The following is a 27,548-nucleotide window of genomic DNA, read 5'->3' as shown; positions in this document are numbered from 1 at the left end:
CCGGGCCCTGCTTGAATATTTCTGAAGCCTATCATCTCATTACGCCATTAAAAGAAGAAGGGATGGATGGAGACAATGTCTTGGTTTTCTAAACCTCTATTGCATTTTACATGCACAGTCTGATACATATATTACTCCTTTAATTTTTTTCTCCCAACCAAAGAAAGGACAAAATAAACGTAGGGGTGGGGGTGAAGAGCCTGCCCACACAGAGAGAACCTAATAGTCCTCCAGGACTTCTTTAGACAAAGACCCTCTCTGCTGGTACACATGAGTCTACATCAGTGGTCGGCAAACTGCGGCCCCTTGAGTGTGGCTCTTCCACAAAATACCACGTGTGGGCGCGCACGTACAGTGTGATTGAAACTTCGCGGCCACACTCAAGGGGCCAAAGAGCGGCATGTGGCTCGCGAGCCGCAGTTTGCCGACCACTGGTCTACATGAAAAGAATGGACATTCCAACATCAGAATTTATTCTACTAAACCCACACCATTTTCTTTGAAGAAAACAGAAGCAAGCTGGCCTACTTCTCTGGGCAAAAGAATAAGCTAAAAATGTTTTCACTTAATAAAAAGAGGTTTTCCTTTACTTCCCAGTTTTCACATATCCACTTTTTTATTTGTTTATTTTTTATCTTTATTGTTCAAAGTATTACAGATATTCCCCCTTTTCCCCCCATTGACCTCTTCTAGCCTGCCCCCCGCCCCCACACCAAGCTTTCACCATCCTATTGTCTGTGTCCATGGGTTATGAATATAGGCATACAAATTCTTCACTTTTCCATTTAGTTTGTGGATATGTGGGATTTAGTTATAAACAATTTAACAGCAGAAACAGATGCTTTCTCTGCCTATCATAATTCTATATCTAGCAAGGAAATCTAAGAGTGTTCAAATGAGCAAATTAATATAAGATGGCCAAATTAGTTGAACAAAAATGAATACTAATAAATTTGTTCAAAAGTCCAAATGGGCCCTAGCCATAGCCAGTTTTTCTCAGTGGTTAGAGCGTCAGCCCTAGGGCCAAAGGGTCGCAGGTTCGATCCCCAGCCTGCTCGGGCACAAGTGGGAGGCAACTACTCAATGTGTCTCTCTCATGTTTAAGTTTCTTTCTCTCTCTCTCTCTCTCTCTCTCTCTCTCTCTCTCTCCCCCCTCCCTTCCACTCTCTCTCTAAAAAAAAAAAAAAAAAAAAAAATCAATGGAAAAATCTCACTTTTTAAATCTTCACCCAAAGATATGTTTTAGAGAGAGGAAGGGAGAGAGAGAAAAACATCAATGTGAGAGAGAAACATAGGATGCCTCCAGTATGTGCATGCCCTAACTGGGGATCAAACCCACAAGCTTTCTGGTGTTCTGGCCGACACTCCAATCAACTCAGCAAGCGCTGAAATCTCATTTTTAAGGTGAAATTTCATAAAGTTTCATTTTATTTAAATTCAAAATGATGTAACTTTATGTTGATTTTCCACTCAGAACAAAATATTTTTCCTTTTTGAAATTATTTTACATGAAAAATAGTAAAGTTCACCTCCCACCCATTAAGACAACTACTAAGAACTGTAAAACAGAAATAACAAATGTTGGCAAGGATGTAGACATATTGGAACACTTGTACACTGTTAGTGGGAATGTAAAATGATACACAGCTACTATAGAAAACTGTATAGCAGTAACCCTGAAACCAATACAAAATAATACTGAAAGTAAAGTATACAGTCAAAAAAAAAGAAAATAAAACTGTGAAGCAGTTTCTAAAAAAAATTAAAAATCGAACTACATTATGACCCAGTCATTCCACTTCTGAGGATATATCTAAAAGAATTTAAAGCATGGTTCCGAAAAATATTTGCCTACCAATGTTCATAGAAGTATTACTCACAATACCCAAAAGGTGGAAGCAACCTAAATATGCATCGATGGATAAATCGATAAAAAAAAAAATGTGGCATATGGATATAATGGTATATTATTCAGCCTTAAAAAAGAAGGAAATCCTGACACAGTACAACATGGATATGCCTTGAGGACATTATGCAAAGTGGAATAAGCCACTGTTATGAAGCCTCTAGAGTAGTCAAATTTAGTATAGTAACAAAAAGTAAAATAGTGGTTGCCAGGAGCTAGGGTAGGGGAAAATGGGGGGTTATTATTTAATGGGTATGAAAAAGTTCTGGAGATTGGTTGCACAACAATGTGAATGTAAACACCTCTACACTGTAAAAAAAAAAAATGGATAACAGTAAATTTTACTACAAAAAAATTAAAAATAGATACATTAAAAATTAGTAAGAAAGCTTATCACAACTTTATGCAATAAAAACTACATTGAAAATATGTTAGTGACAGAACTTCACAAAAAAAGTCTGAAATGCCCATACAGCAAGTCTATAGTCTGTACTTATACATACGCTCCTTTGGTTGTCTGTAAAATAGTAAAAAGTTTTGACTCCTCTTTCTCATCCCAGTTTTGTGAGACTTCTTATCCGCTGGTTTCCCTGCTGCCCAGAAATCAGAGGGAATTATCAGTTTGTGAAGATGAATACCTCAATATTTTAGCTTCTCTACCTAAGATCCAGATCATTATGGGAGGTAAATGCTATAACTTTTCTATAAAAGAGGAAGGAAAAAAAGAAAAGAAAAGAGAGCAATGGTTCTTTTATAAAAATGCTATCTTTAATACGGAAAGGTGACATTATAGTAGTCCCCCCTTATCTGTGGGGGATATAGTCCAAGACATCACTGGATGCCTGAAATTGCAGATAATACCAAACCCTAGAGATCCTATTTGTTTTCCTATACATACATGCCATGATATAATTTAATTTATAAATTAGGCAAGTAAGAGATTAACAATAATAACTAATAATAAAAAAGAACTATTATTACAACATTACTGTAATAAAAGTTATGCGAATGTAGTGTTTCTCTCTCTCTCTCTCTCAAAATATCTTACTATACTGCCCTTACCCTTCTTCTGGTGATGTCTACATGATAAGATGAAGTGAGACAGATGTATTGGACAAAGGAATAATTCATGTCATGAGCAACAAATGGCAGAGATCAAAACCACGAATGAAGGGAGACTAATTTACTCACCCTCCATCAACAGATGAGCTTTGGGTGTGACTTTTCAATAGTGGAGTAGGATATTCCACTCACTGGTCTCCTTGTGAGCATTTGTTTGTATTTCCAAAATGACTAAGCCGGGGAGTGGGCGAGTGGGGGAGTCTGTGGCCTCAGAACAGCACTGCTCTTTCCTCTATTGGATTCTTTAACTATCCAGCCTGAAACTTTGACCTTGTTAATGATAAGCCAACTGATTCAGCTTTCATTCTTATATATTTCTTCTCCTGGTTAATGGGAATCTAAAGCTAAAATTATTTTAAATAGGAAAAGCAACCTAAATGCTAAAAAATACTGCAGACTGGTTAAATTAGAATGCATTCGCTCCATAAAGAGCTATGAAGCTTTTAAAATTATTATAAGGGTTATTTAGCAATAACTTAAAAGTTGTGGCAAAAAGAGAACTACCATATGATCTGGCAATTCCGATCTGGCAATTCCACTCGAGGTATCTATTCAAAGAAAATTACTAGTAAAACACTACCATTGACATCAGAGGCTAGATCTTCCAGACAGAAAATCAACAAGGAAATGGTGGCCTTAAATGACACACTAGATCAGATGGATTTAATTGACATCTTCAGAGCATTTCACACAAAGCAGCAGAATAAACATTCTTTTCAAGTGCACTTAGAACATTTTCTAAGATAGACCACATGCTAGGACACAAAAAAAGTCTTAATAAATTTATGAAGATTAAAATCATACCAAGCATCTTTGCTGACCATATGGTATGAAACTAGAAATCAATCACAAGAAAAAAAAACTGAAAAACACACAAAGACATGGAGGTTAAATAACATGGTACTAAACAATGAATGGATTAACAATTAGATCAAGGAAGAAATTAAAAAAAAACCTTGAAACAAATGAAAATGAGAACACAACAACCCAAAATCTATGGGACGCAGTAAAAGCAGTCCTAAGAAGGGAAATTCATAGCATTTAGCATTATAGGTTCAACTAAAGAAACAAGAAAAATCTTAAACAACCTAACTACACTTAAAGGAACTAGAAAAAGAACAAACAAAGCCCAAAGTGAGTAGAAGAAAATAATAAAGATCAGAACAGAAATAAAAAAAAATTGAGTCTAAAAAGAAAGATACAAAAGACCAATGAAACCAAGAGCTGGTTTCTTAAAAGGACAAATAAGATTGACAAACCTTTAACCAGACTCAGCAAGAAAAAAAAGAGAGAGGACCCAAATAAATAAAATCAGAAATAAAAGAGAAATAACAATTAACACCAAAGAAATACAAAGAACTATAAGAAAATATTGTGAACAACTATATGCCAACAAATTGGACACTCTGGATGAAAAGATAAATTCCTAGAAACATACAATCTTCCAAAACTGAGTCAGGAAAAATCAGAGAATCTGCATAGACAGATTAAAACTAGTCAAAATGAAGCAATATAAAACAAACAAACAAAAAAACCTCCCAACGAACAAAAGTCCTGGCCAGATGGCTTCACAGGTGAACTTTACCAAACATTCAAAGAGAAACTAACACCTATTATTCCAAAAAATTCAAGATGAGAGAACACTCCCAAACTCATTTTACAAGGCCAGGATTATGCAAATTCCAAAACTAGACAAAGACACGACAAAGAAAGAAAATGATAAGCCAATATCTCTAGTGAGCATAGATGCAAAAGTCCTAAACAAAATGCTAGCATACCAGATCCAGCAATACATTAAAAAAGAGCATACACCGTGATCAAGTGGGATTTACGGTGGGATACAAAGGTGGTACACTACCTGAAAATCAGTAAACATGCTACACCACATAAACAAAATGAAGGATAAAAACCACATGATCATATCAATAGACGCAGAAAAAGCATTTGATAAAATCAACACTCATTTATGATAAAAACTCTCAGAAAAGGGGAAATAGAGGAAACATACCTCAATGTAATAAAGGCCATATATGACAAACCCATAGCCAATATTATATTCAGTGGGCAAAAACTACAAGTGTTTCTCTTAGGATCGGGAATACGACAGGGATGTCCATTTTCACCACTCTTACTCAACATAGTACTGAAAGTTCTACCACAACAACCAGACAAGAAGAAGAAATAAAAGGCTTCCAAAAAGGAAAGGAAGAAGCAAAACTGTCATTATGTGCAGATAACATGATATTGTATATAGAGAATCCTATTGATTCCACCAAAAAACTACCAGAACTGATCAATGAATTCAGTAAAGTAGCAGGATACAAAATAAATATCCAGAAATCAGTGCATTTTTATACCAGAAAAGGAAACTAAGAAAAAAAACCAATCACAATTGCTTTAAAAAGAATACATAGGAATAAATTTAGCCAAGAATGTAAAAGACCTTTCTTCAGAAAATTATAAGACACTGAAGAAAATAGTGGAAAAAGATACAAATAAGTGGAAGCATATACTGTGTTCATGGATAGGAAGAATTAACATAATTAAAATGTCCATACGACCCAAAGCAATCTATACATTCAATATAATTCCCATCAAGAAACCAGTGGCATATTTCTCAGAACTAGAACAAATATTCCAAAAATGTATATGTAACCACAAAAGACCCCCCAAACAGCCACAGCTATCTTGAGAAAGAAGAACAAAATGGGAGGAATCACGCTACCTGATATCAAATATACTACTAGGCCAGGGGAATCAAAACAGTCTGGTACTAGCATAAAAACGACATATAGAGAGAGCCCAGAAATAAACCCACGCCTTTATAGTGAATTACTCTTTGACGAAGAAGGGGAAAACATACAATGGGGTAAAGCTAATCTATTTAATAAATGGTGCTGGGACAGATACATGCAAAACAATGAAACAATACCATCTTCTAATACCATACACAAGAATAAACTCAAAATGGATTAAAGACTTAAAAGTTAGACTCGAAACCATAAAAATCCTAGAAGAAAACATAGGCAGTAAAATCTCAAACATTTCTCATAGCAATGTTTTTTTCTGATATATATCTTCGGGCAAGGGAAACAAAAGAAAAAATAATCAAGTTTTTGCACAGCAAAGGAAGCCATCAACAAAATGAAAAGACAACCCACTGAATGGGAGAATATATTCACCAATGATACATCTGATAAGGGGCTAATATCCAAAATTTATAAAGAACTTTGAAAACTCAACATCAAAAAAACCCCCAAAAACCACAATACAATTGAAAAATGGGCAAAAGACCTGAAATGACACTTCTCCAAAGAGGACATACAAATGGCTAATAGACATATGAAAAGATGCTAAACATCACTAAGCATCAGAGAAATGCAAATTAAAATCACAATGAGATATCATCTCACACCTGTCAGAATGGCTATCATCAATAAATCCACAAACAACAAGTGGTGGAGAGGATGTGGAGAAAAGAGAACCCTCGTGCACTGTTGGTGTGAGTGCTGACTGGTGCAGCCACTGTGGAAAACAGTATGGAGTTAAAAATGGAACTGCCGTATGATCCAGTGATTCCACTTCTGGGAATATATCTGAAGAAACCTGAAACACTAATTCAAAAGAATATATGCACTCCTGTGTTCATTGTAATGTTATTTACAACTAGAGGCCTAGTGCACAGATTCGTGCACCAGTGGGGTTCCTTGGCCTGGTCTGTGCCCTCTCACAATACAAGACCCCTTGGGGGATGGCAGAGAGCCAGTTTCAGCCTGATCCATACATGCCAGGCCAAGGGACCCCACTGGTGCCCAAATCCATGCACTGGGCCAGTTTCGGCCCCATCCCTACAGGCCAGGTTGAGGGACCCCATTGGTGCACGAATCCATGCACTGGGTCAGTTTCAGCCCAATCCCTGCAGGCCAGGCCAAGTGACCCCACTGGTGCATGAATCCGTGCACTGGGCCTCTAGTATGCATATAAGATCTTTGGTTAATCTCTTCCCGCCCTCCCCTTTACCCCCTCCCCTCTGAGATTCATTAGTCTTCCATGTTTCCATGCCGGTGGGTTGAGCGTCTGCCCCCTGGTGGTCACTGTGGGTCATAGCTACTGGTCGGTCAGCAAGTTGGCCAGTTGCTTAGGCTTTTATATATATAGATAGCCAAGATTTGGAAACAGCCCAAGTGCCCATCAGTACCTGAGTGGATAAAAAAGCTGTGGTACATTTACACAATGGATTACTACTTGGATGTAAAAAGACAGAAATCTTACCCTTTGTAACAGCATAGATGGGCTGGAGAACATTATGCTAAGTGAAATAAGCCAGTCAGAGAAAGACAAGTACATATGACTTCACTCATGTGGAATCTAATGAACAAGTAAACTAACAAACAAAATGGAAACAGACTCATAGATAGAGAACAGACTGACAGCTGTCAGAGTGGAGGGAGCTGGGAGGCTGGGTAAAAAGGTGAAGGGATTAAGCAAAGCAAAACAAAACCTCATGGACACAGGTAATAGTATGGTGCTTACCAGAGGGAAAGGGGTGTGGAGGAAGGTAGAAGAGAGGATGGGGGGATAAATGGTGATGGAAGGAGACTTAGCTTAGGGTGGTGAACACAATACAATATACAGATGACATATTACAGAATTGTACACCTGGAACTTATATAAGTTATTAACCAATGTCACCCCCATAAATTCAATAAAAAAGTGAAAACAAAAACACTAAATCAAAGAGATATATGACTCCATGTTCATTGCATCATTTATAATAGCCAAGATATGGGAATAATCTGTGTCCATTGATGGATAAATCAATGAAGAAAATGTCACACACACACACACACACACACACACACACACACACACACACAGGAATATTATTCAGCCATAAAAAAGAATTACATCTTGCCATGCAACAAGATAGATGGACCTTGAAGGTATTATGCTACGTGAAATAAATCAGATAAAGACAAATACTGTATGATCTTACTTATATGTAGAACCTTAAAAAAAAAAAAAAACCACACCACCAATGCTGATTAGATACAGAAAACAGATTGGTGGTTGCCAGAGGTCGGGGGGTTGGGAGGTGGGTGAGCAAAATGGGTGAAGTGGGTCAAAGGTACAAAGTTCTATTTATAAAATAAATAAGTCACAGGAATGTAACATACAGCGTGGCAACTATAGCTAATATTACTGCAGTGGATATTTGAAAGTTGCTAAGACAGTAATCTTAAAAGAAATGTGTAACTATGTATAGTGACAGATATTAACTACACTTATTGTGATGGTCGTCTTACAATGTATACACATACTGAATCATTATGCTAACCTACTATACACCTAAAATTACTATGTCAATTGTACCTCAATTTTGAAAAAATAGTTTATGATATATTAATAAATTTAAAAAACTAGGCTAGTATATGTTCAGGTACATTATGATTGAAACTATAAAAATCAGCTAGGATGGACTATACAAAAATTGTAAATTAATTGTGCTGTAGCAAAAATATGGATAGTTTTTTCACCTGCTTCTATCAATTATAATAATGTGTTTCATTTTTAAAAATTGTAAAAAGAAATCTCACTAAACATTTCAGCCTCATGCTGCAGCTCCGAGTACAAAAACAACCCAAACGAGGTCCTCCCGCCTGGAGCCAGCATCACGGTGCAGGCCCCTCGGGGAGCGTACTGGGTAGAAGGGCCAGTGCTCCTCCAGGGCCGTCCTGGTCCAGTTCAGAGAAATGAGCTCACGGCTCTGACTCCCCCTGCCTCCTCCTGAACTCTATGCCCTTTCCCGTGCTTATCACCACAGACGTTTTCATTTTTACTCCAGAGGATAAGATCATTATCTTGGGGGATGGGTAAGGCAAAGGACAAAGGCTGACATTACGGATGGTTTATCACAAGAGAAATCCTCTACTGAAGACAGACAATTAGCAAAGGTCAGAACACGAAAACTGGGATATTATCTGGTCCGACACCACTCCCACTTTAAATAGAAAACGTGGGTGTTATCTGACCACACCTGAGGGTCGGGGTGAGGAGGCGGGTTTTCCACGGTCTCCAAGCTGCAGAGCCGGGATCCTGGCCTGGCTTCTACTAACAGGTCAGCTGCTCCCAGGAGAGGACACTCCAGGGAACTGGAGAGGGGCCTCTAGTGCCACCAAAAGTAATGAGTAAAAGAATAAATTTGTGATAAGATTTCAACTCAAAAACAGTTCTCTGTGTCCACAAAAGCATGATAGTCACTAGAGAGTGAAAGCAGGGGTGGCAAGAGGCACAAGATAAAATCAGAAGTGCATGCTGTCCTTGGGCTGCTTGGACACTCGCCTGCCTTCTTCCCTTCCTCTTTTTTGGTAACAGATTTATTCAGATATAATGCACATACCATACAATTCACCCATTTAAAGTACACAACTCACGACATGTATTAGAGTTGTACACCCATCACCACAATCAATCTTAGAACATGTTCATCACCCCAAAAAGGAATGCCAGACCCTTTAACCACCAGGCCCACCCCAGTTCTCCATCCTGGGCAACCACTGGTCTGCTTTCTGTCTTTACAGGTTTACCTATTGTCAGTATGTCATATAAATGTCAGTATTTTATAATTCATATAAAAAAGACTACATATAAATGTAGTCTTTTGCAACTGGCTTCTTGCACTGAGCCGAGTGTACCCAAGGCTCGTCCCTGTGTGCAGCGCGCGTCATTCCTCCTTTCACCTGGACTGCAGTCACCAAGCTCTTCGTCCTCGCGATGCACACAGAGTAGCACAAGCGGATGTGAGCAGGGACATGACGGGAGAGAGGGAATGGTAAGGATTTCCAGGCTTTCAAGGTTCATACTTACTTTGATTTTGTAAAGTTGTCTCAGCCTTTTCAATAGTTAACAACAGATTTTCGGAGAGGTCTTCTCTTTTGCTCACTATTGGAAAACCATTCCAGATGTACATCATTTCCTAACAGGGAAGAATGCAAACCCATTTGCAATTATCTGACGGTTATTCAATGTCCTTTACAACAACAAAACTACGAATGTGTGTTTGCCTTGGTTGCTACGGCTCTCATATAGAGTTGAGTGATATCATTTCCCCTTTCTCATTTTATTATATGACTTTGTCTTTTATACTGTGAAGTAATTCAATAGATATACTATAGTGTGTTTTTACTGAAAAAAAAATAACTTATTCATTCATTGAACAAATATTTATTAAGCGCTTATTGGTATTCAGACATTTTGGAAGATAATCAATTATAGATACCGAAGTAAATATTTTATTTATTTTTTTAAAATATATTTTATTGATTTTTGCAGAGAGGAAGGGAGAGAGATAGAGAGTCAGAAACATTGATGAGAGAGAAACATCAATCAGCTGCCTCCTGCACATCTCCTACTGGGGATTGTGCCTGCAACCCAGGTACATGCCCTTGACCGGAATCGAACCTGGGACCCTTCAGTCCGCAGGCCGACGCTCTATCCACTGAGCCAAACCGGTTTCGGCAATATTTTATTTTTTAAAAATGTTTTTATTGATTTCAGTGAGATGGAGAGAGGAATAGAAACATCAATGATCAAAATCATTGATCAGCTGCCTCCTCTACATCCCTTGCTGGGGATCGAGCCCAAAACCCGGGCATATGCCCTGAGAACAGAACCGTGATCTCCTGGTTCCTGGGTCAATGCTCAAGCACTGAACCACACCAGCCAGGCAAATAAATATAGCATTTTAAACTGATACAATGGACAATTCTATTTATATAAATCTTTGCTGTTACATTTAAATAAAGGGAAAACATTATAAAATATCTGCCAATTATTTACATAAATTGTTTCCAAGGATGTCACTGGAAATGAACATAGGAAATATTTCATTGGGCTCAGGTTCTTTTATACCATTAAAACATGTGACAGTTCAGTAATGCAATCCAATATGCAGAAAATGTATTCATTTGAAGGCCATATGGCTGAATGACAGCCCTTGAAAATGTAAATGAATGATTTTTTTATTGCAAATTACATTTAATAAGGTAACAGATGAGAATTTTTTTTGGACCAAAAGCAAATGTGCTTTTGCTTGAAAATATTTTTATAATCTTCCTGGTAGTGCAGTTCATATTTTTAAAGGTATGAAATAAGCAGGGTAATTAGTATTTCTTAGAAATGAAACATGATAAAGATATTATTTAAACAATCTCTTACAGGGAAACTGTGGAAATGAGGAAAATGCAGTTGAGTATAGTGGCAACAAGGTAATCTTTAATTTATGCCACTGAAAACTACTAAAACTGCCACACTCTACCTTGTATTTCACATCTAACAGTTTCTTGTTGCTAACAGTGTCACAACTCAATTCAATAACTAATGGGATGTTTAATGATGATGATCTTTTTAAGATGTTGCTTTTACTGATGAAATATTTACAAGAAGAAAGCAAGTTACCACAATTCAAGCCAATTATACCGCCTTAGATCTAGAGAAATCAGTGCAGTGAGGTGACCTTCCTGAAGACCCTTAATGAAGTTGGGTATAATTAGCTTATAGAAGTTCTGGGGCAGCAAGAAGGCTATGGTGCGCCAGATGATTTTCAGGAAAGTTCTGTGACATAGGAAGGAAATGTTTCCAAGCACAAATGAGTGATAGAAGTGAATTAGGAAGGGAGCTAAAAGCTGTCACTGGGAATACAGCAGCAGGTCCCCACATTAGCTAGGAACGAGGGAATATTTGGTCCTCTTCCTGGTTTTCTGACCTTCATCTGTGCTCAGATATAGAGTGCTCATATTTGGTCTAGCACAGGCACAGAATAACCTGTGCTGGTGTGGAGTTCCCTGAGACTGTCTATCTGAAGTAGGAAACACACACGTCTGGGCACTAGATGCAGGTCGCTCTATCACCTGGGAAGGGCTATAGTTTTCTTTCTCAAGGCAGACAGACAGAGAGCTCCCATAACTCAGTGATCAAACATTAAACAGCCCAATGGAAAACTAGTGAGGTATATGAACAATTCACAAAAGCAGAAAGAAATAAGAGTAAGTAGGCACATAAAGAGATGTTACTGCACCAATAGAAAAACACAAATTCGAACAGTAAAACACTGTTGGTAGAATTTTATTTGAGATACCCGGTACTTTTGCAAGAAGTCTTCATGAAGAACATTTAAGTTGAAATTATGGTTTTTATGAAGTCTAGCCTTGGTGGTCTAACCATGAGGACTATGGCTCGGGCCACGCACTGCCCAGTACAGCAGCCACCAGCCACTCAGGCTCTGAGTCCTGGAAATGTGCTCGTCCACAGGAGATGTGCTCCCAGGGGAAAACATACGCACATCCCAAAGAATCAGAGCTCTACAGAGGGATGGGAAGCAACTCGTGGCATTTCGTTGATTCCATGATCACACAACAACTTTCTGTATATCCTGGATTAAACAAAATACTACATCTTTTCAATCATTTTCATGTTTCCTCTTCCTTTCTAACATTTACCTGTTCATTTTTAATGTGGCCACTCAGAAAAGAGAAAATGACCTATGTAGCTAGCATTACAAGTTAACTCAGCTTCAATTAAGTCAGCGGTTCTCAGCCTGTGGGTCGCGACCCCTTTGGAGGTCGAACGACCCTTTCACAGGGGTCGCCTAAGACCATTGGAAAACACATATATAATTACATATTGTTTTTGTGATTAATCACTATGCTTTAATTATGTTCAATTTGTAACAATGAAATTGGGGGTCACCACAATATGAGGAACTGTATTAAAGGGTCGTGGCATTAGGAAGGTTGAGAACCACTGCATTAAGTCAACTCACCCCACTCTGCCTGGATTTCCTTACCTATAAAATGGGCTACAAAGAGAATCTACCCTCATAGAGTCATCAAGTAAGAATCAAAAGATATATCTTTTTAAATAGTTTTTATCATAATGGGTCGAACATACCAACTTGTCAAAGAAACATCAGCTGTAATATTCATTATTTAATTATGAAAGTTCACCTTACAGACAACACTTACAATGGTTTTCAATGGAGCTAAACTTCACAACAAAAGCTAGGCGTGCTCCCTGCTGCTAGGAATAGACCATTAACTTCTAGAACACAAACAGTAAATAAAATAAAGGCAGATACCAGGGCAGGCAAGACGAGCTTCACAGGTGCAGGCAACGAGGCGGAGTAACGGCGAGACTTCCTCACGGCAAACTTCTCTGTAGGGATGGACTTCCCGGCAATTCTCTGCTTCAAGCTGTCCACCTGTCTGTGAAGAGCCCAGCCCCAGCGAAAGGTCATTAGGACACAGACTCTATTTACATCCATGGTGTTCACGCCATGTTCCCTAGCCTAGACCAATAGCAGCATCACGTGGAAACCTGTTCCAAATGGCAATGTTCAGGCTCCTCCCCAAACCTAATGAATCAGCAACTCCTAGGGCTGGCTGGCTGGCTGGCTGGATGACTGGATGGCTCGATGGGCGGATACTTGTGTAAACAAATTACTTCCCAGAACAGCCTCTCAGAACCTTTGACACACTAATGAAAACTAAGGATATGTTAAACTGTGTTTTTTAAGTTTATCTGATCACAGAATACCTCTGATACATAGCAAAAGTTGATGTCTTTTGCCAACAATACCATCTTAGGAAACTGTTCAAAATGCAGTAGCAAAGTCCGAATAATAAAACAAACAAAAAAATAATGTGTTCTCAAAATTCCTGCTAAAAGGATGCCATTTTGACTCTTAGCTAAATATATTTCTAAAGAGTTCCTGTGTAAATTAAGTAGATCAATTGAAGAAATATGAAGGTGAAGCATGGGAGCGCAGTAAGGAATAAAAAAGATGTACTTGTGTGCTCCTCTATACATAGGAGGCCTTGGTTACAGAAGTAGTATATTGCTCACCTGAATAAAGTTACCACATTCTCTTTAGTTGCTTCTACTTCCTCCTCAGGAAGCATACTCAAAATCGCAGCTTTCAAGTACACATACGTTGCCTGGAGGAGGAGAAAAAAGCACCTGGTTATAGAAGATCCGTAGGAACATGGCACTTCTACCTTGCAATCAGGAAAGACCTAGAGGTCTTCCAGAGATGATATTTAAGAGGTATCAAAGAAATAACAGAAAATGACTCGCAATGCCTGTTCCAAATAAGATTAACACTTTTCACTTACTGCTGACCATTTTCCTACTATACAACTATAGCTCTCTTGGGTGAGAAAACGGACAAAATGAACGAAACATCATTATCTCATTCCTCCCAACTTCTCACAAATGGATCAGAATCAATGTTGATTATTATGAAAAGCTTTGTCATCAGGGCATTGGAAATTCTACAAAAAATTATCAATACTATTGGTATTTAATAATTTTTAAATATAAGTGCAGTTCCTCTCCAGAGGAAAAGCCTCTGTAGAAATGACTCTTTGGATGGCTTTTAAAGTACGCAGTGCTGAGGACCAATAGTGGTCATACCACTAGGCACTGAATGCACATTTCCTCCTTTGACAGGTCTCAGTGGAGAAAACCATGTCGAAATCATACTACTGAACAAACAGTCCTAATAAGTCCTGTATACTTATTAGTAAATAGATGACATTAATAAAAGCACTGCTCTTTACCTTGGACCATTTACTCTCTTTGCAAAGCAGGTCTGAATAGTAATACGCCTTCATCCAGTTTTGTTGGAATATATTAATCCACATCAGCTCCCAATAACAGAGATGGTGAAACTGTTTCCATTCTTCTTGAACTGAAATGCATTTTCGAAATATCTCTTGTGCCTATAAGTCAATTGCATAAAGCTGATCATCCAGATATTACACAAGGAGATAATAACCTAATGGAAAAATACATAAAACACTTTGTACAGAAAGAACAACATTATCCCTCACTAAACCACTCAACATGATGCTATGTTCCTTTCCTCACATGTAATGATACAGTTCTTTTCTGCATCTCTGTTTAAGTTTCTGAGGCGGCTGTGAAACTTTATAATGTGGGAATGGGGAAGTTATAAAATGTAGAAGTAAGATATAAAATGTAGAGGTCCATTAAGAAAAGACTCACAATAAAAGTCAGAACTTTCAGAGAGTAAAATATACCTTAAGCAAAGTTAAAGGCAATGGACAGACTGGGAGAAGATATTATCAGCCACATAAGTGGCAAAGGATTAATCTATACAAGTTTATCAAATCTTCTAGAAAAAGACAAAAAACTCAATGGGAAAATTGTCAAAGATGAATAGGCAAATTAGAAAAATACATGAGTAACAAATACACATATGAAGAAACTAAAAAATATAAATTTAAAAATTAGCCCGGCTTGCCCTAACTGGTTTAGCTCAGTGGATGGAACGTCAGCCTGTGGACTGAAGGGTCCCAAGTTTGATTCTGGTCAAGGGCACATGCCTTGGTTGTGGGCTCGAGCCCCAGAGGGGGGCGTGCAGGAAGCAGCCGATCAATGATTCTCTCTCATCATTGATGTTTCTATCTCTCTCCCTCTCCCTTCCTCTCTGAAATCAATAAAAAATATATTTTTTAAAAAACTAAGAGCTATTCTTAAAAAAAAAAAAAAATTAGCCTGGCTGGCAGGGCTTAGTGGTTGAGCATCAATCTATGAACCAGGAGGTCATGATTCAATTCCTGGTCAAGGCACAATCCCCAGGAGGGGGCATGCAGGAGGTAGCCGATCAAAGATTTTCTCTCATCATTGATGTTTCTCTCTCTCTCTCTCTCTCTCTCTCTCTCTCTCTCTCTCTCTCTCTCTCTCCCTTCCTCTCTGAAACCAATAAAAATAAAAACATAAAATTAGGTTATCATTGGTTAGCCAAGAAAGAGGCAAAAATAAAACAGATCATGTCCAGACTTGGTAAAGAGCACTGGAAACAAGTTTTCTATCGTTACAAGAGTTTAAATGGAATCGCCTTAAGTCAGGAGGGCAATCTGGCAGAATTTATCAAAATGCAAACATTTTGACCTGGAAATCCTAATGATCAGCATGTCACACGTATGCACAGAAATATACATATAATCATGTTTACAACAGCACTGCTTATAGTAGCCAGATGTCCACCAATAGTGGACCGCTGTCATAGGTATAGTACATCCATCCTAAGAAATGAAACCCAGCCATCAAAAGGAATGAATGAGTTACATACACTGACCTGGACAGAAATCCAGTATGTATTGAAAGTAGAAAATAAAACAAATCAAAGAAAAATACATGTTTGACCCCATTTGTATAGAAGACAATTGTTTGTGAGAATCCTATATAATAAAAGCCTAATATGCAAATCTACCAAATGGCAGAATGACCGGTCCCCGCACTAACCACCAGGAGCTGTCCCCAGCCCACAGGCCCCAGGCCAGTCAAGGCGGGTGCCAGCAGGGGCTGCCTGATCGCCCCACCAGTTGCCCTGTAAAGGGAGGCGACCAGCAGTGGCAGTGGGAGGTGGGGCCAGAGAGCAGGTGGTGCCAGGCTGGCCAAGGCGGGTGCTAGCGGGAGCCCCCAATCATGCCGCTGATCACCCCACAGATTGGCCCTGATTGCCAGCTGGGCCTAGGGACCCTACCAGTGCACAAATTTTGTGCAGCAGGCCTCTAGTATTTATATAAAGGCTCTTCATCTTCTTCAAGGTAATCCTATCTAATAATAGACTAACATGGTAATTGACTGTACCTTCGCTATGCCTCCCATTGGCTAATCAGCATGATATGCAAATTAACCGCCAACAAAGATGGTGGCTAATTTGCATACTGCAAGCAGGGCAGGACAGCGCCATACCACCTGCCCTGCCACCATCCGGGCCTGCTATCTGCGATCCTGGGGGGGGGGGGGGGGGGGTTGCAGGGGTCCCGTGTGAGACCGGACCCGGGGTGGCCGGGCAGGGCAGCAGCGATCCACTGGCCCACCTGGGCGTCCCATGTGCGACCCGGGGCCACGCCCCAACCCCTGGATTGGCCCTGCCCTGTGCTCCTCCAGGGGCGGGGCCCAAACCCCCGGATCGGCCCTGCTGAGTGCGCGACCCGGGGTGGTGCCCCAACCCCTGGATAGGCCCTGCCTTGTGCAGGACCGGGGGTGGGGCCCCAACCCCCAGATCGGCCCTGCCCTGTGTGTGACCCAGGGAGGCGGGGCAGGCACCTAGGGATCGGCCACCTGGGGAGCGGGCCTAAGCCAGCAGGTGGTTATCTCCTGAGGGGTCCCAAACTGTGAGAGGGCACAAGTGGAGCTGAGGGACACCCCCCGCCCCGCCCAACGCACAAATTTTTGTGTACTGGGCCTCTAGTTAGTGAATAATTCACTTTGATGAGGAGCACACATGTAGTACAGTGAGGCTGCATCTCATGCAGGGGCTAAATTCCAAAGTCAATATATAATACTAGAGACCCAGTACACGAAATTTGTGCACAGGTAGGGTCCCTAGGCCTGGCTGGCAATCCAGGTCAATTGGGGCCTTCCAGCTGCCAGACGGGGCCTTCCTTCATTCCACGCCGCCCCCTAAGGATCAGTGCACGCCACAGCAAGTGATCGAACTCCCGGTCTCCTGGTAGAACTCCCGAGGGGACACTTTGCATATTAGCCTTTTATATATATAGATAGAAATTGATAATAGATAAGTTTTTTTTTAATCCCTTAAATTGTCCACCTCTATTTTGTATACTCTACTATGAATTGTTTCATGTACTCTATGTGTAAATGTAGACTGTAATCAGTAATCTACTACATATAATAGAACACACACACAAAATTTAATGTTGGCTTTTCAACTATAGAGTTTTTCCTTTGCTTCTGTCTAGGTCCGTGGTCGGCAAACTGCGGCTCGCAAGCCACATGCGGCTCTTTGGCCCCTTGAGTGTGGCCACGAAGTTTCAATCGCACTATACATGCGAGCCCGCACGTGGTACTTTGTGGAAGAGCCACACTCAAGGGGCCGCAGTTTGCCAACCACTGGTCTAGGGCATACAGCTAAATTGACTTATGTTGAATGAGAATGTGATGCAACTCCACCACACAGATAACTTCCCAAGTAATTCCTCCCAAAGAAATTACCTCTTCTACGTTCCCTTTCAGCAGCTCTATTCGGGCGTGATAGAACAGCATGAGTGAGCCCTGTGGAGAAAGGAAGAGAACACACTGTTTGATGGTCGGCCTGGCCAGGGGATCGCAGCTGAAACATATACTTGAGATTCTCAGCGTACATTTGGAAACTGCTTCAGGAAAGGTGCCAGGAGATTCTCTGCTTCCACAAGATTCACCTCTCCTGTCCCTGCAAATGTAACAGGAAAAGCCTCAGTCTCCAGGAAACATGGCAGACCCTGGTAATCAATTCTCCACAGTTCATTAACACGCAGCAAAGGCCTATTCACGGAAAAGATGAAAGCTGTTCATTTCTTTGGAAAATATAATAAGACAAGCCTCATCTGTGACTTTCATTTAAGAAAGCTCTAGGACGGACTAATTCTTAAGAACGGAGGTGGTTGGCTCAGATTCCCTAATTGGAATTTCCGGTTTTAATGGCAATATTAACTTATTTTAGCCCACTTTTTAATTTAAAAGGAAATCTAGGATGCTAACATAGATCCCCTTCAACAAGTTTTATAGAATTTTTTTAGCTATGAACAGATTTTAAAAATTCAATGAAAGAAACCCTCCACCATCCCTGACAAATGTTACTATTTTCCACCTTTATTCATAAATAAATAAATAAACAGATTTAGACTATTACCGCTTACTGATTTTTCAAAATTGTTACTTAGATGAAAGATAATCAACTGAAAATGACATAAAATGTAGCCCAGCACTTACCAAGTATTAGGGAGATGTAAGTATGGAAAGACAGAATAGTCAAGCAGCAGAGTGGAGACCTCATGCTTCTTCCGGATGCGCCTTCCTGTAGCTGCAGGAGGCCCAGTTCCTGTGGCAATTAAACGCATTTTAGAATGAGAAGAGCATGCCTGGAAAGTCATATTCAGAAACTTTAAAATGCTAGCTCCTGTATCCCCACCCACCACAAAGGGGGGTTCATTTTCCAAGAGCTTAGAATAGTCATAATTCCTAGCTAGAAACAAACTTTACATTTTAAAGTAGCATAAGACACTCTCACAAATTCTTTTATATCATGTGGATTCTAGGGAGAGAGAAAAGCAGAGCTCATTTCAGAGAAATGTTGTTATTTCTCTGATATAAATATTAATTTGTTAAAACATACTGAGGATCTAAGTGGAAGGCACTATGGTGGGTATAAATAAATATGGTTCTATGTCTCCAAAGACCTTTCCATCAAATAGAGAAGACAGTAGACAAGCACATGATTTTATTAGAATATAGTGAGTGCCACGTGAAAGATGAATGGTCAAGGGGAAGAGGAATGATTAAATACAGTCTGAATAGATAGAACATATCATGAAGAGATCACCATAAGTACATAATGCCTTATGAAGAACAGATACAGTAGTGTTGGGGTCCAGCCCCAGCAGGTCCAAGGGTTCCCAAAGGTGGGGACGGAGTCGGCGAAGAAGGAATGACACGGAGGCAGCATTCAGATGATCAGCAAAACCAGGTTCTCTAGCCAGGTTCTTTCTCTATTCTCCTGTTACATCTGTATTTATGCCATTTGATTTTAATCCTATCCATTCTATTCCAAAGGTTAGGGCATTTGTTATCTCCATTCCAAGGTCACTACTCTACTGCTGTGTTAAGCTACAAGGAAATAACTGAAGAAGATTATCCTAAGTAAAGATTATATAGCTTAAGCATGATTGTTCGTAGTTAAGGTGATTAACTACCCGCCTGGCACTTAGTTAAGGGGTTTTACTGATTTATTCCCTTCCTTAGTCCTGTTAATCCCTAACTCCAGGGAAAAATTCCCACCTGGGGAAACAACCTTCCTAAGAGGGGTGACCCTGGTTAAAACACATAGCGCTAAGAAGGGGAGCAAACATATTAAGAACAGTATGCCATATACGCCAGGTCCCTTGCAACATATGCTGTGCAGATGTTTCTTCCCTGCACCAACTGTGTCAAGCAGCAAGGATGGACTGGTTTCCGGCACAGTAGGATAAATGAGGGAAAAATTAAAGGTTTTTGCCCTGGCTGGGTGGCTCAGTTGGGTACAGCATTGTCCCATAGCCCAAAAGGTTATGGGTTTGATTCCAGGACAGGACATATAGCTAGGTTGCATATTCGATCCCGAGTCGGGGCATGTATGGGAGGCAACCAATTGATGGTTCTTGCTCTCTTTTTCTCTCCTTCCCTTCCTTTCTCTCTTAAAAAAAAAAAAATCATTAAAAACATCCTCGGGGGAGAATTTTAAAAATTACAGGTTCTTGTATATATTCTCATACATTTCTTGAAACCTGCTCTCCTAATTAACAGAGATGGCTTTTGCAATAAGGCAACTCTGATAATAGCATATTGAATGCTATGATTAATAAATGTTATACGGTACAAAAAACAGACTCATGGAAAACAAATGTCCTTGCTTAGTTTTATAGCAAAGCTTGTAAAAAAGACAAGGAAACCCAAAATACTGCAGCTATGCTTGATCATGTGAATCATAAAATGTTAGACTTGGAAATCTAGCCAATTTCCTGGTTTTACAAAAGACTCTGGGGTTGTAAAAACGTTAAGGAAGCAAATTTGAACCAAGTGTACTGAAGGTCCAGCAAGCACAACACAGGGTGGGGCAAAAGTAAGATTTTGTTGAGTACACAAAACACAGACTTTATTCTTGTATAATTAATTACTGCATTATTTTCCATCCGAACAACTGTAAACCTACTTTTGCTCCACCCTGTATTGGTAAAATAAAAGTTTTAATTCAGAATTTAGGTATCAAAGGTAAAAAATTTAACATTCAGTAGAAAAAGCATCTCTAATTCCTAAAAGACATGATCAAGGACCAATAGCTCTTTATTATCCTGCAAACAAATTGCCAACAACTGTCATGCTGGTCATGAGGACATGTGGCATTGCTCTACGATTCAGTAAATAACAATTTATCTTCATTGTCAAAATTGAGATTAAATTAAATTTGTACCCTATTTCCAGAAAATCCTATGAATTCTAGTAGTCTGATAATCCGTGCTGGTAAGAGGGACAGCATCTGTAAGAGAAAAATAATACAAGTGTACTGACATGTTAGTGTATCTCACCGTAGGTAAATGTTAAACTTCAAACAACTTCAAGTTTTAGTAATTCAGGAATATGAAAAATTAGAACCGAGTTGAAATCACCAGACGTGTCTCAATCATCACTTACTTCACAGGTTGCGATCATTACTTGCGAATTAATTTCATTTAGCTAAGACAATAATCTAAAAAAAAAAAAATGTTTAAAAAAAGGAAAACCTGGCCTTTTCAGCATGCTCTAAAGACGACGTGCTCCTGTCATGTGCAGTGATGCAATGAGGAGGCGGCAATTCCTCAGGGCCCACCATTCCAAGCAAGGTTTCTTTTAGCATCCTCTTCAGAAAGCACAAGGGTGTTGTACTCTGCATGACCTGCAGGCACCACCAACGTGGACCGCTGCACACTACAGCCCCTCCCTGGGACATCCCTGAGGAGCCGTGGTGAAGGGAAATCCTCCCAGTGCAGAAAGTCCAGCACTGCACCTGGCTGTTCACTTTGCTCAGAAGGAGAAATGGCCGCATGTGTGACTTTATGCGATTCATGGGCTGGAGCCCGTGGTTTGTTTGGATGGTCAGGGGCTTGGGAAGAACATGATGGGAACATTGATGACAACAAGGCCTGCGGAAGAGGTGTGTGGATAGGCCTCTCTGAATGGGCAAAAGCCATGAAGACGGTTGTGTCGCATGTGCATGTTCACTAAAGGCTGACCTCAGCAGAGGAGGATTTTAATAAAGTGGATGGGGTGACCCAGTGGTCAGTCTCCTTGCTCAGCCACCTCTGTCAGCGATCCATGGGTTCATGAACAAAGTGGCCGTGGTAACATATACACTCGGGCATACGATTCCCTTTACCAGTTTATTTTCACAACAATTCCAGTCAAACCTTAATAAAATTCAAAATCTCTAATATATCACAATTTGACAGGTATCTACTCCAAACGTTTCACCTCACCCGGAACATCAAAATCATTCCCCAAGTTGGTAAGCATTTCCTGGTTATTATAAATTTTAACCACAACTTGGGGAATGTCACTCCATCACCTATTTTTCATTTCAGAGCCATCATTGCTATGGCAACAATATTTCTGATGTGGAAATGGTAGTGGATTCCTAGGCCTTCTTACCGAAAAATGTTATTTCTCCATTCAGAGTGCTCTATGCTTCCCTTATTGTACAGCCCAAAATTATTCTGAACATGTGCAGGACTTTACAACACCTACTGACCAAAGCCCCCACTGGGTCTAAACAGAAGAAAACTGATCCCACTCTACCACTTACCAACCAGACCCAGGCAGAGGGTCAGGGTGAGGTTCAAATACAGTACAGAAGGCACTGAAAACCTACGATCTTTTACAAACGATTCTGGTGGGTATATAATTATTTACTTACCAAATTAAAGGCCCCTATTCCAAGTTTGACACCCCCTTCAAACTCATGGAAGAACTGTTGCTCAACTTTGTTCTTCTGAAGTATATGCAGGATAGAAAGACATTCTCTGGATTGAAGACAAAAGTCAGAGCATAAAGTTATTATGACTCTGAAAATGATTAAGTCAAATTTCACACTTACACACCATAAAATAATTGTCACTGGCCAAAATTCTAGAGAATATGTAAGTGGATGCTGCTGTGTTGAGTTTTACTTTTAAATCTATTGCATAATGATCAGTTAGGAAATATGGCACACTCCTTTCTACACTGTTTACCAGGACTAATCCTCTGGGCGTAAAGCAAGAGAGGTTCAAACACCAGCAAGTATGACCCAGGAGACGTAGGACTGCAGAACCTCGGTCTCCCAGTCTCCCACAATGTAGTAGAGGGGACTTCCTGGGTGCGGTCCATTCCTCAGCCACCCCATCTTCCATCAACTAACTGAGATGCTACTGACAAAAAAAAACCTTGAATTTCAGTGTGATCACCATAGTCTCCAATAGACCAAATGAATTAGAGCTTGTGACAGGAAACACTGAAAGAAGAAAGCGAATTCCATCACAATAGCTCCATTTGTCCTCATTTTTTCCTGTTCCTCCAAGCAAATCTTACTGATTTCTCATTTTAATATCTTTTCTAAGCATTTCTCTCTTTCCCTTCACATCTTCAAAGGAGAAATGCAAATTAAACTCAATGATAAAGATATAAAATTTATAATAACCAGGAATTGCTTACCAAATTGGTAAACATATTTTAAGGGTATTAAGAAATATCCAGATATTATGTGTTATGATGTAATTATAATGCATGCACCTATATTATGATGTGCTTAAGTCAAATTTATTTAACCTGAATCTAATAATCCTGTAGCTCAAACTTGCAGATTATAGGAAATATAAGGAGCTATGAACTGAATTATGTCTCATCCCCCACAAATTCATAACCACCCAGTACACTGATGTGACAATTAGAGAAAATTGAGTTAAGTCAATAGATTAGTTCATAATACATTAGTTCATAAATCAATGTTAGTTTCTTGATATTAATAACTGTACTGTGGTTCTATAAGATGTTAACTTTTGTGAAATTGAGTAAAGAATATCTGAAAATTCTTACAAAATTCTGAAATTATTTCAAAGTGAAAAATTTTAAAAACACACAAAAGTTTAAAGGTCTTCGTACTTTAGGATTATAAAAAAACACTTTCCTATGTTTTATTAGTATTCTTTTTAAAATATTCTAATATTAAATCTATATGGAATTTATTTTTGCATAGTCATTTTTTTCAAAATGAAGACCAATTTTCCCAAAATCATTTGTTAAAGTCGCTGTCTTCCTCCACTGTTCTGAAAGAGATTTATGTATGTATAGGAATTTAGTATATTTTAGTACACACAAGTGTGTGTACACGTGCGTACACACACATGACGCATCTGTTTCAAAACCCCATGTTTCATTCCACTTGTATATGTCTGTGCCATTATAAGACTATTTTAATTTCTTCAGTTTTTTAAGTTTTGATGACTAGAAGCAATCACTTTTAACATTTTTTTACATCTTCTAAAAATATTTTGAGAGAAAAGCTAAAAACAGTTTTATCAGGATCTCACAATTCATCCCCCTCCAGGGTTTTTGAATGGAATATAATTTTATGAAATCATTTTGGGTAAAAGTATCTCTTAAAATACTAAATGCTTCAGTCTGAAAATATACAGGGAAAAATGAAGAACACCAAAAATGGTAGCTATATGGCTACATAAAGAAGACTCTAATATAAGACTATTTCAACAAAAGATTGGCACTGCATTGTGAGGTTTATAATACGCATATGTGTACTATCATCAGAATAGTATAAAAGACAACAGGTGGAATATGAAACTATACTTTTGCAAAGTTCTTATATTTTATGTGTAATGGTACAATATTAACTCTAAGTTGACTGTGACAAGAAGTATATTGCAATCACTGGGGCAACTATTAAAAAATTAAAGATGGCTACAAGAAGTATATTGCAATCACTGGGGAAACTATTAAAAAATTAAAGATGGCTACAGCTGAGAAAATATAAGGATTATTTACTTTTTTAATTTATTAAAGCAAAAGAAGGGAAAAACCAATGAGGCAAAGTGAAAAAACAAAATGGTAGTCACAAGTGCAAGCATATTGTCATAGTGATAAAACCGAAGGACACAATGATGCACAGCTACAAGAAACGCAATTTAAATATTTTTAAAAGGTTTAAAGTAAGAGAATATTTGCCATACAGACACTAATTATAAAATAGCATGAATAGCTGTATTAATATCAGAAAGAAAAAAAGATTTCAAGACAAGGAATATTATAAGGAGTTAAGTAGGGACAATTCATACTTATAAAAAGGTTAATTGATTGGGAAAATAAACCAATTAAAAAATATACAAGCCTAACAACAGAGTTTCTAAATATACAAAGCAAACACTGATGTAACTAAAGGGAGAAATAAATGACTCCAGAATCAAAGTTAGGGAGTTTTAACATTGTGAGTAAATGATAAAACCACTAGATAAAAATCAAAAAGGATGCAGAAACTATGAACAACGCCATGGTCCACCTTAATTGAACATTGGAAACACTGCAGAAATTCTATTGGACAATGCTGCTCTAGAGGCTGGGCCAAAGATATACCTGTCATTTTAAATTTATGAATTGTTTGTAGAAGAGACATACTAAGATCACCTAAACATAAATTATCAGCTCATGTTCAGCTGTTTTCCCTTAAAATTACATTGAAATTTATATTCTGTTGTCCTATAGCAATCAATCAGTAAGCCAGAAATCAAGTGCATTTTTGCCAACACCAAATTTAAAAAAAACCCTAGTCATAAATTTTGAAGTACAAAATGGTACATAGTACAGGAAAAACCACATGATCGTGGTCAAAAATACAAACTTCCAGTGGTAAGATTTAAAAAGCCCCATCTTAAATTTTAACTTACTTATATATATGGTAACTCGTCCTAATTTTGAGTCCACCTTTGATGAAATTGATCATATTTTCATCCTGAAAACAATTCAATTAAATAATTAGATCATCTAGCAAGAGATTCTTAAACCTTCCCCACAGCTATGTAGCTGTGGGATCTGAACAAGATGCCATCTTTTGAGAACATCATTTTTAAAAATTAAAACATTCTTATTGTTTTATATTGGAAATACCGTTTTGTCATTTTTCTTCCAAGTTAGAGGACAACAGGAAGGGAACATTTTTTAAATCCTCAAACTACTTTAAGAAAGTAATTAAAGAAATAACTCTCACAATAAGGGGCCATATTGGTGAATACAAACTTACATTAATGAACTTTCTTCTTGGTTCAATAGAATCCAAAATGGTTGGCTCTAGGAATATGATCTAAGGCCTTTGCCGTCCCTGTCCGTCATACTCCAGTCAATGGGATTCGGTTCTTTTTGCACAGGGTATTTTAATAGACAGAGACCATTTACCATTGTGAGTGTCATTCATATATATTTCCAAACTAAAGATAACTGTTCTGGATTCTAAATTTCTTGTCAATAATATGAAGTTTTGTTTTTGGGGGGGAAATGCACTTCTCTTTGCCCAATGGTCATCAACCATCAAATTGGGGCAGTTGGCCTAAATGAATGGCATTTTGAGACTCAGCATTCTAAGGTCCCAAAAGTCTCTTTAAAAAGCCTATCAAATTAACTGCTTGAAGGAAGTTACTACAGGGTCGCAAAAGGAGGTTTACAGTTGTCTGTATGGGAAATAATACAATAAATAATAATACAATAATAAACTTTGTTTTGTGTACTCACAACTGTAAACCTACTTTTGCCTCACCCTGTATAATAGATGATGCAATGGAGATGGTCCCATGTTTCCCATTTCTAAGAACACTTTTCTAAGCTATTAATATCAGAAAGATGCTCTGGTATTTATCTCCTGTGCACTTGAACATCATCTGAAGCAAAAGAAAAGTTGACTTTAGTTTACTAATTTCATTAATTACTTAAATATTTAACATTTAAATTATTATAATATAAATAAATACAAAATTCACTACACAATTTTTATCATTGTATTTTAAGGTATTTTATGATTACACAAATTGCAATAATGGCCAGAAAAGAATGTGCTTAAATTAGATTAAAATCTGCCTCAAATAAGAATATTTTATTTCATGATTCACCAAACATTGGCTGAATGCCTGTTTTATACTAGGGCACCCGGATGCAAAATTAGACGAAAGCAATGCAATGTGTTGAGCAGCAATTCTCAACCTGTGGGTCGTGACCTCTTTGGGAGTCGAACAACCCTTTCACAGGGGTCACCTAAAACCATCGGAAAACACATATATAATTATATATTGTTTTTGTGATTAATCACTATGCTTCAATTATGTTCAATTTGTAACAATGAAATTGGGGGTCACCACAACATGAGGAACTGTATTAAAGGGTCGTGGCATTAGGAAGGTTGAGAACCACTATGCTAAGGGATGGAGGAATGCATACGGATGGAGACATGCACAGCGGGATGCCATAACAGCACAAAGGTGGGAGGGCTGGAGGACGGGAGATATCGGTGCTTAAAGCACATGTGTACACACACACACACACACACACACACACACACACACACACACAATGATTAGGAAGTAGCCTGGTGAAGAAAGGCAAAGCAGATGTAAAGTTTGCAAGCAAAGGAAAATTCAGTGGGAAGGTGAGAAAGCATTACAGGTCATGGGGTGCTTGGCCATCCCAGCACTGCTGCAGAAATCTACAGCAAAGGGAATGACGAAGGAGTAAGAAAGCCACCTCTACCCAGGCCACTCGAATATGCGACATACCTGCCACCTGAGGCCCTCGGGAAGAGGGGAGCGGGGAACTAGGGGAGACACTGGTTTAGTTTGGAAAAGCCTCCTCCATTTCTGGTATTCTAACACAGAACCACTGCTGTAGTCCG

At 38.8% G+C, this 27,548-nt stretch overlaps 1 protein-coding gene across 5 annotated transcripts in view; it reads right to left on the bottom strand.

Moving 5' to 3' along the window:
- TTC39B (tetratricopeptide repeat domain 39B) overlaps nt 1-27,548 on the bottom strand; it is a 118,954-nt gene that overhangs the window by 9,118 nt on the left and 82,288 nt on the right. For all 5 annotated transcript variants that reach the window (XM_059656629.1, XM_059656634.1, XM_059656633.1 and 2 more), the window contains 10 exons: nt 25,561-25,625; nt 22,545-22,650; nt 21,066-21,131; nt 18,833-18,941; nt 18,226-18,293; nt 18,077-18,136; nt 14,647-14,808; nt 13,931-14,022; nt 13,164-13,290; nt 9,896-10,004 (listed from right to left, as the gene is read on the bottom strand). In XM_059656629.1, the coding sequence (XP_059512612.1) occupies nt 9,896-10,004; nt 13,164-13,290; nt 13,931-14,022; nt 14,647-14,808; nt 18,077-18,136; nt 18,226-18,293; nt 18,833-18,941; nt 21,066-21,131; nt 22,545-22,650; nt 25,561-25,625 (964 nt within the window). The remainder of the gene's footprint in view (nt 1-9,895; nt 10,005-13,163; nt 13,291-13,930; nt 14,023-14,646; nt 14,809-18,076; nt 18,137-18,225; nt 18,294-18,832; nt 18,942-21,065; nt 21,132-22,544; nt 22,651-25,560; nt 25,626-27,548) is intronic.

Source organism: Myotis daubentonii, chromosome 11 (assembly GCF_963259705.1).
Source record: "Myotis daubentonii chromosome 11, mMyoDau2.1, whole genome shotgun sequence".
Classification (NCBI taxonomy): domain Eukaryota; kingdom Metazoa; phylum Chordata; class Mammalia; order Chiroptera; family Vespertilionidae; genus Myotis; species Myotis daubentonii.
This window is presented reverse-complemented; position numbering and strand designations above follow the sequence as displayed.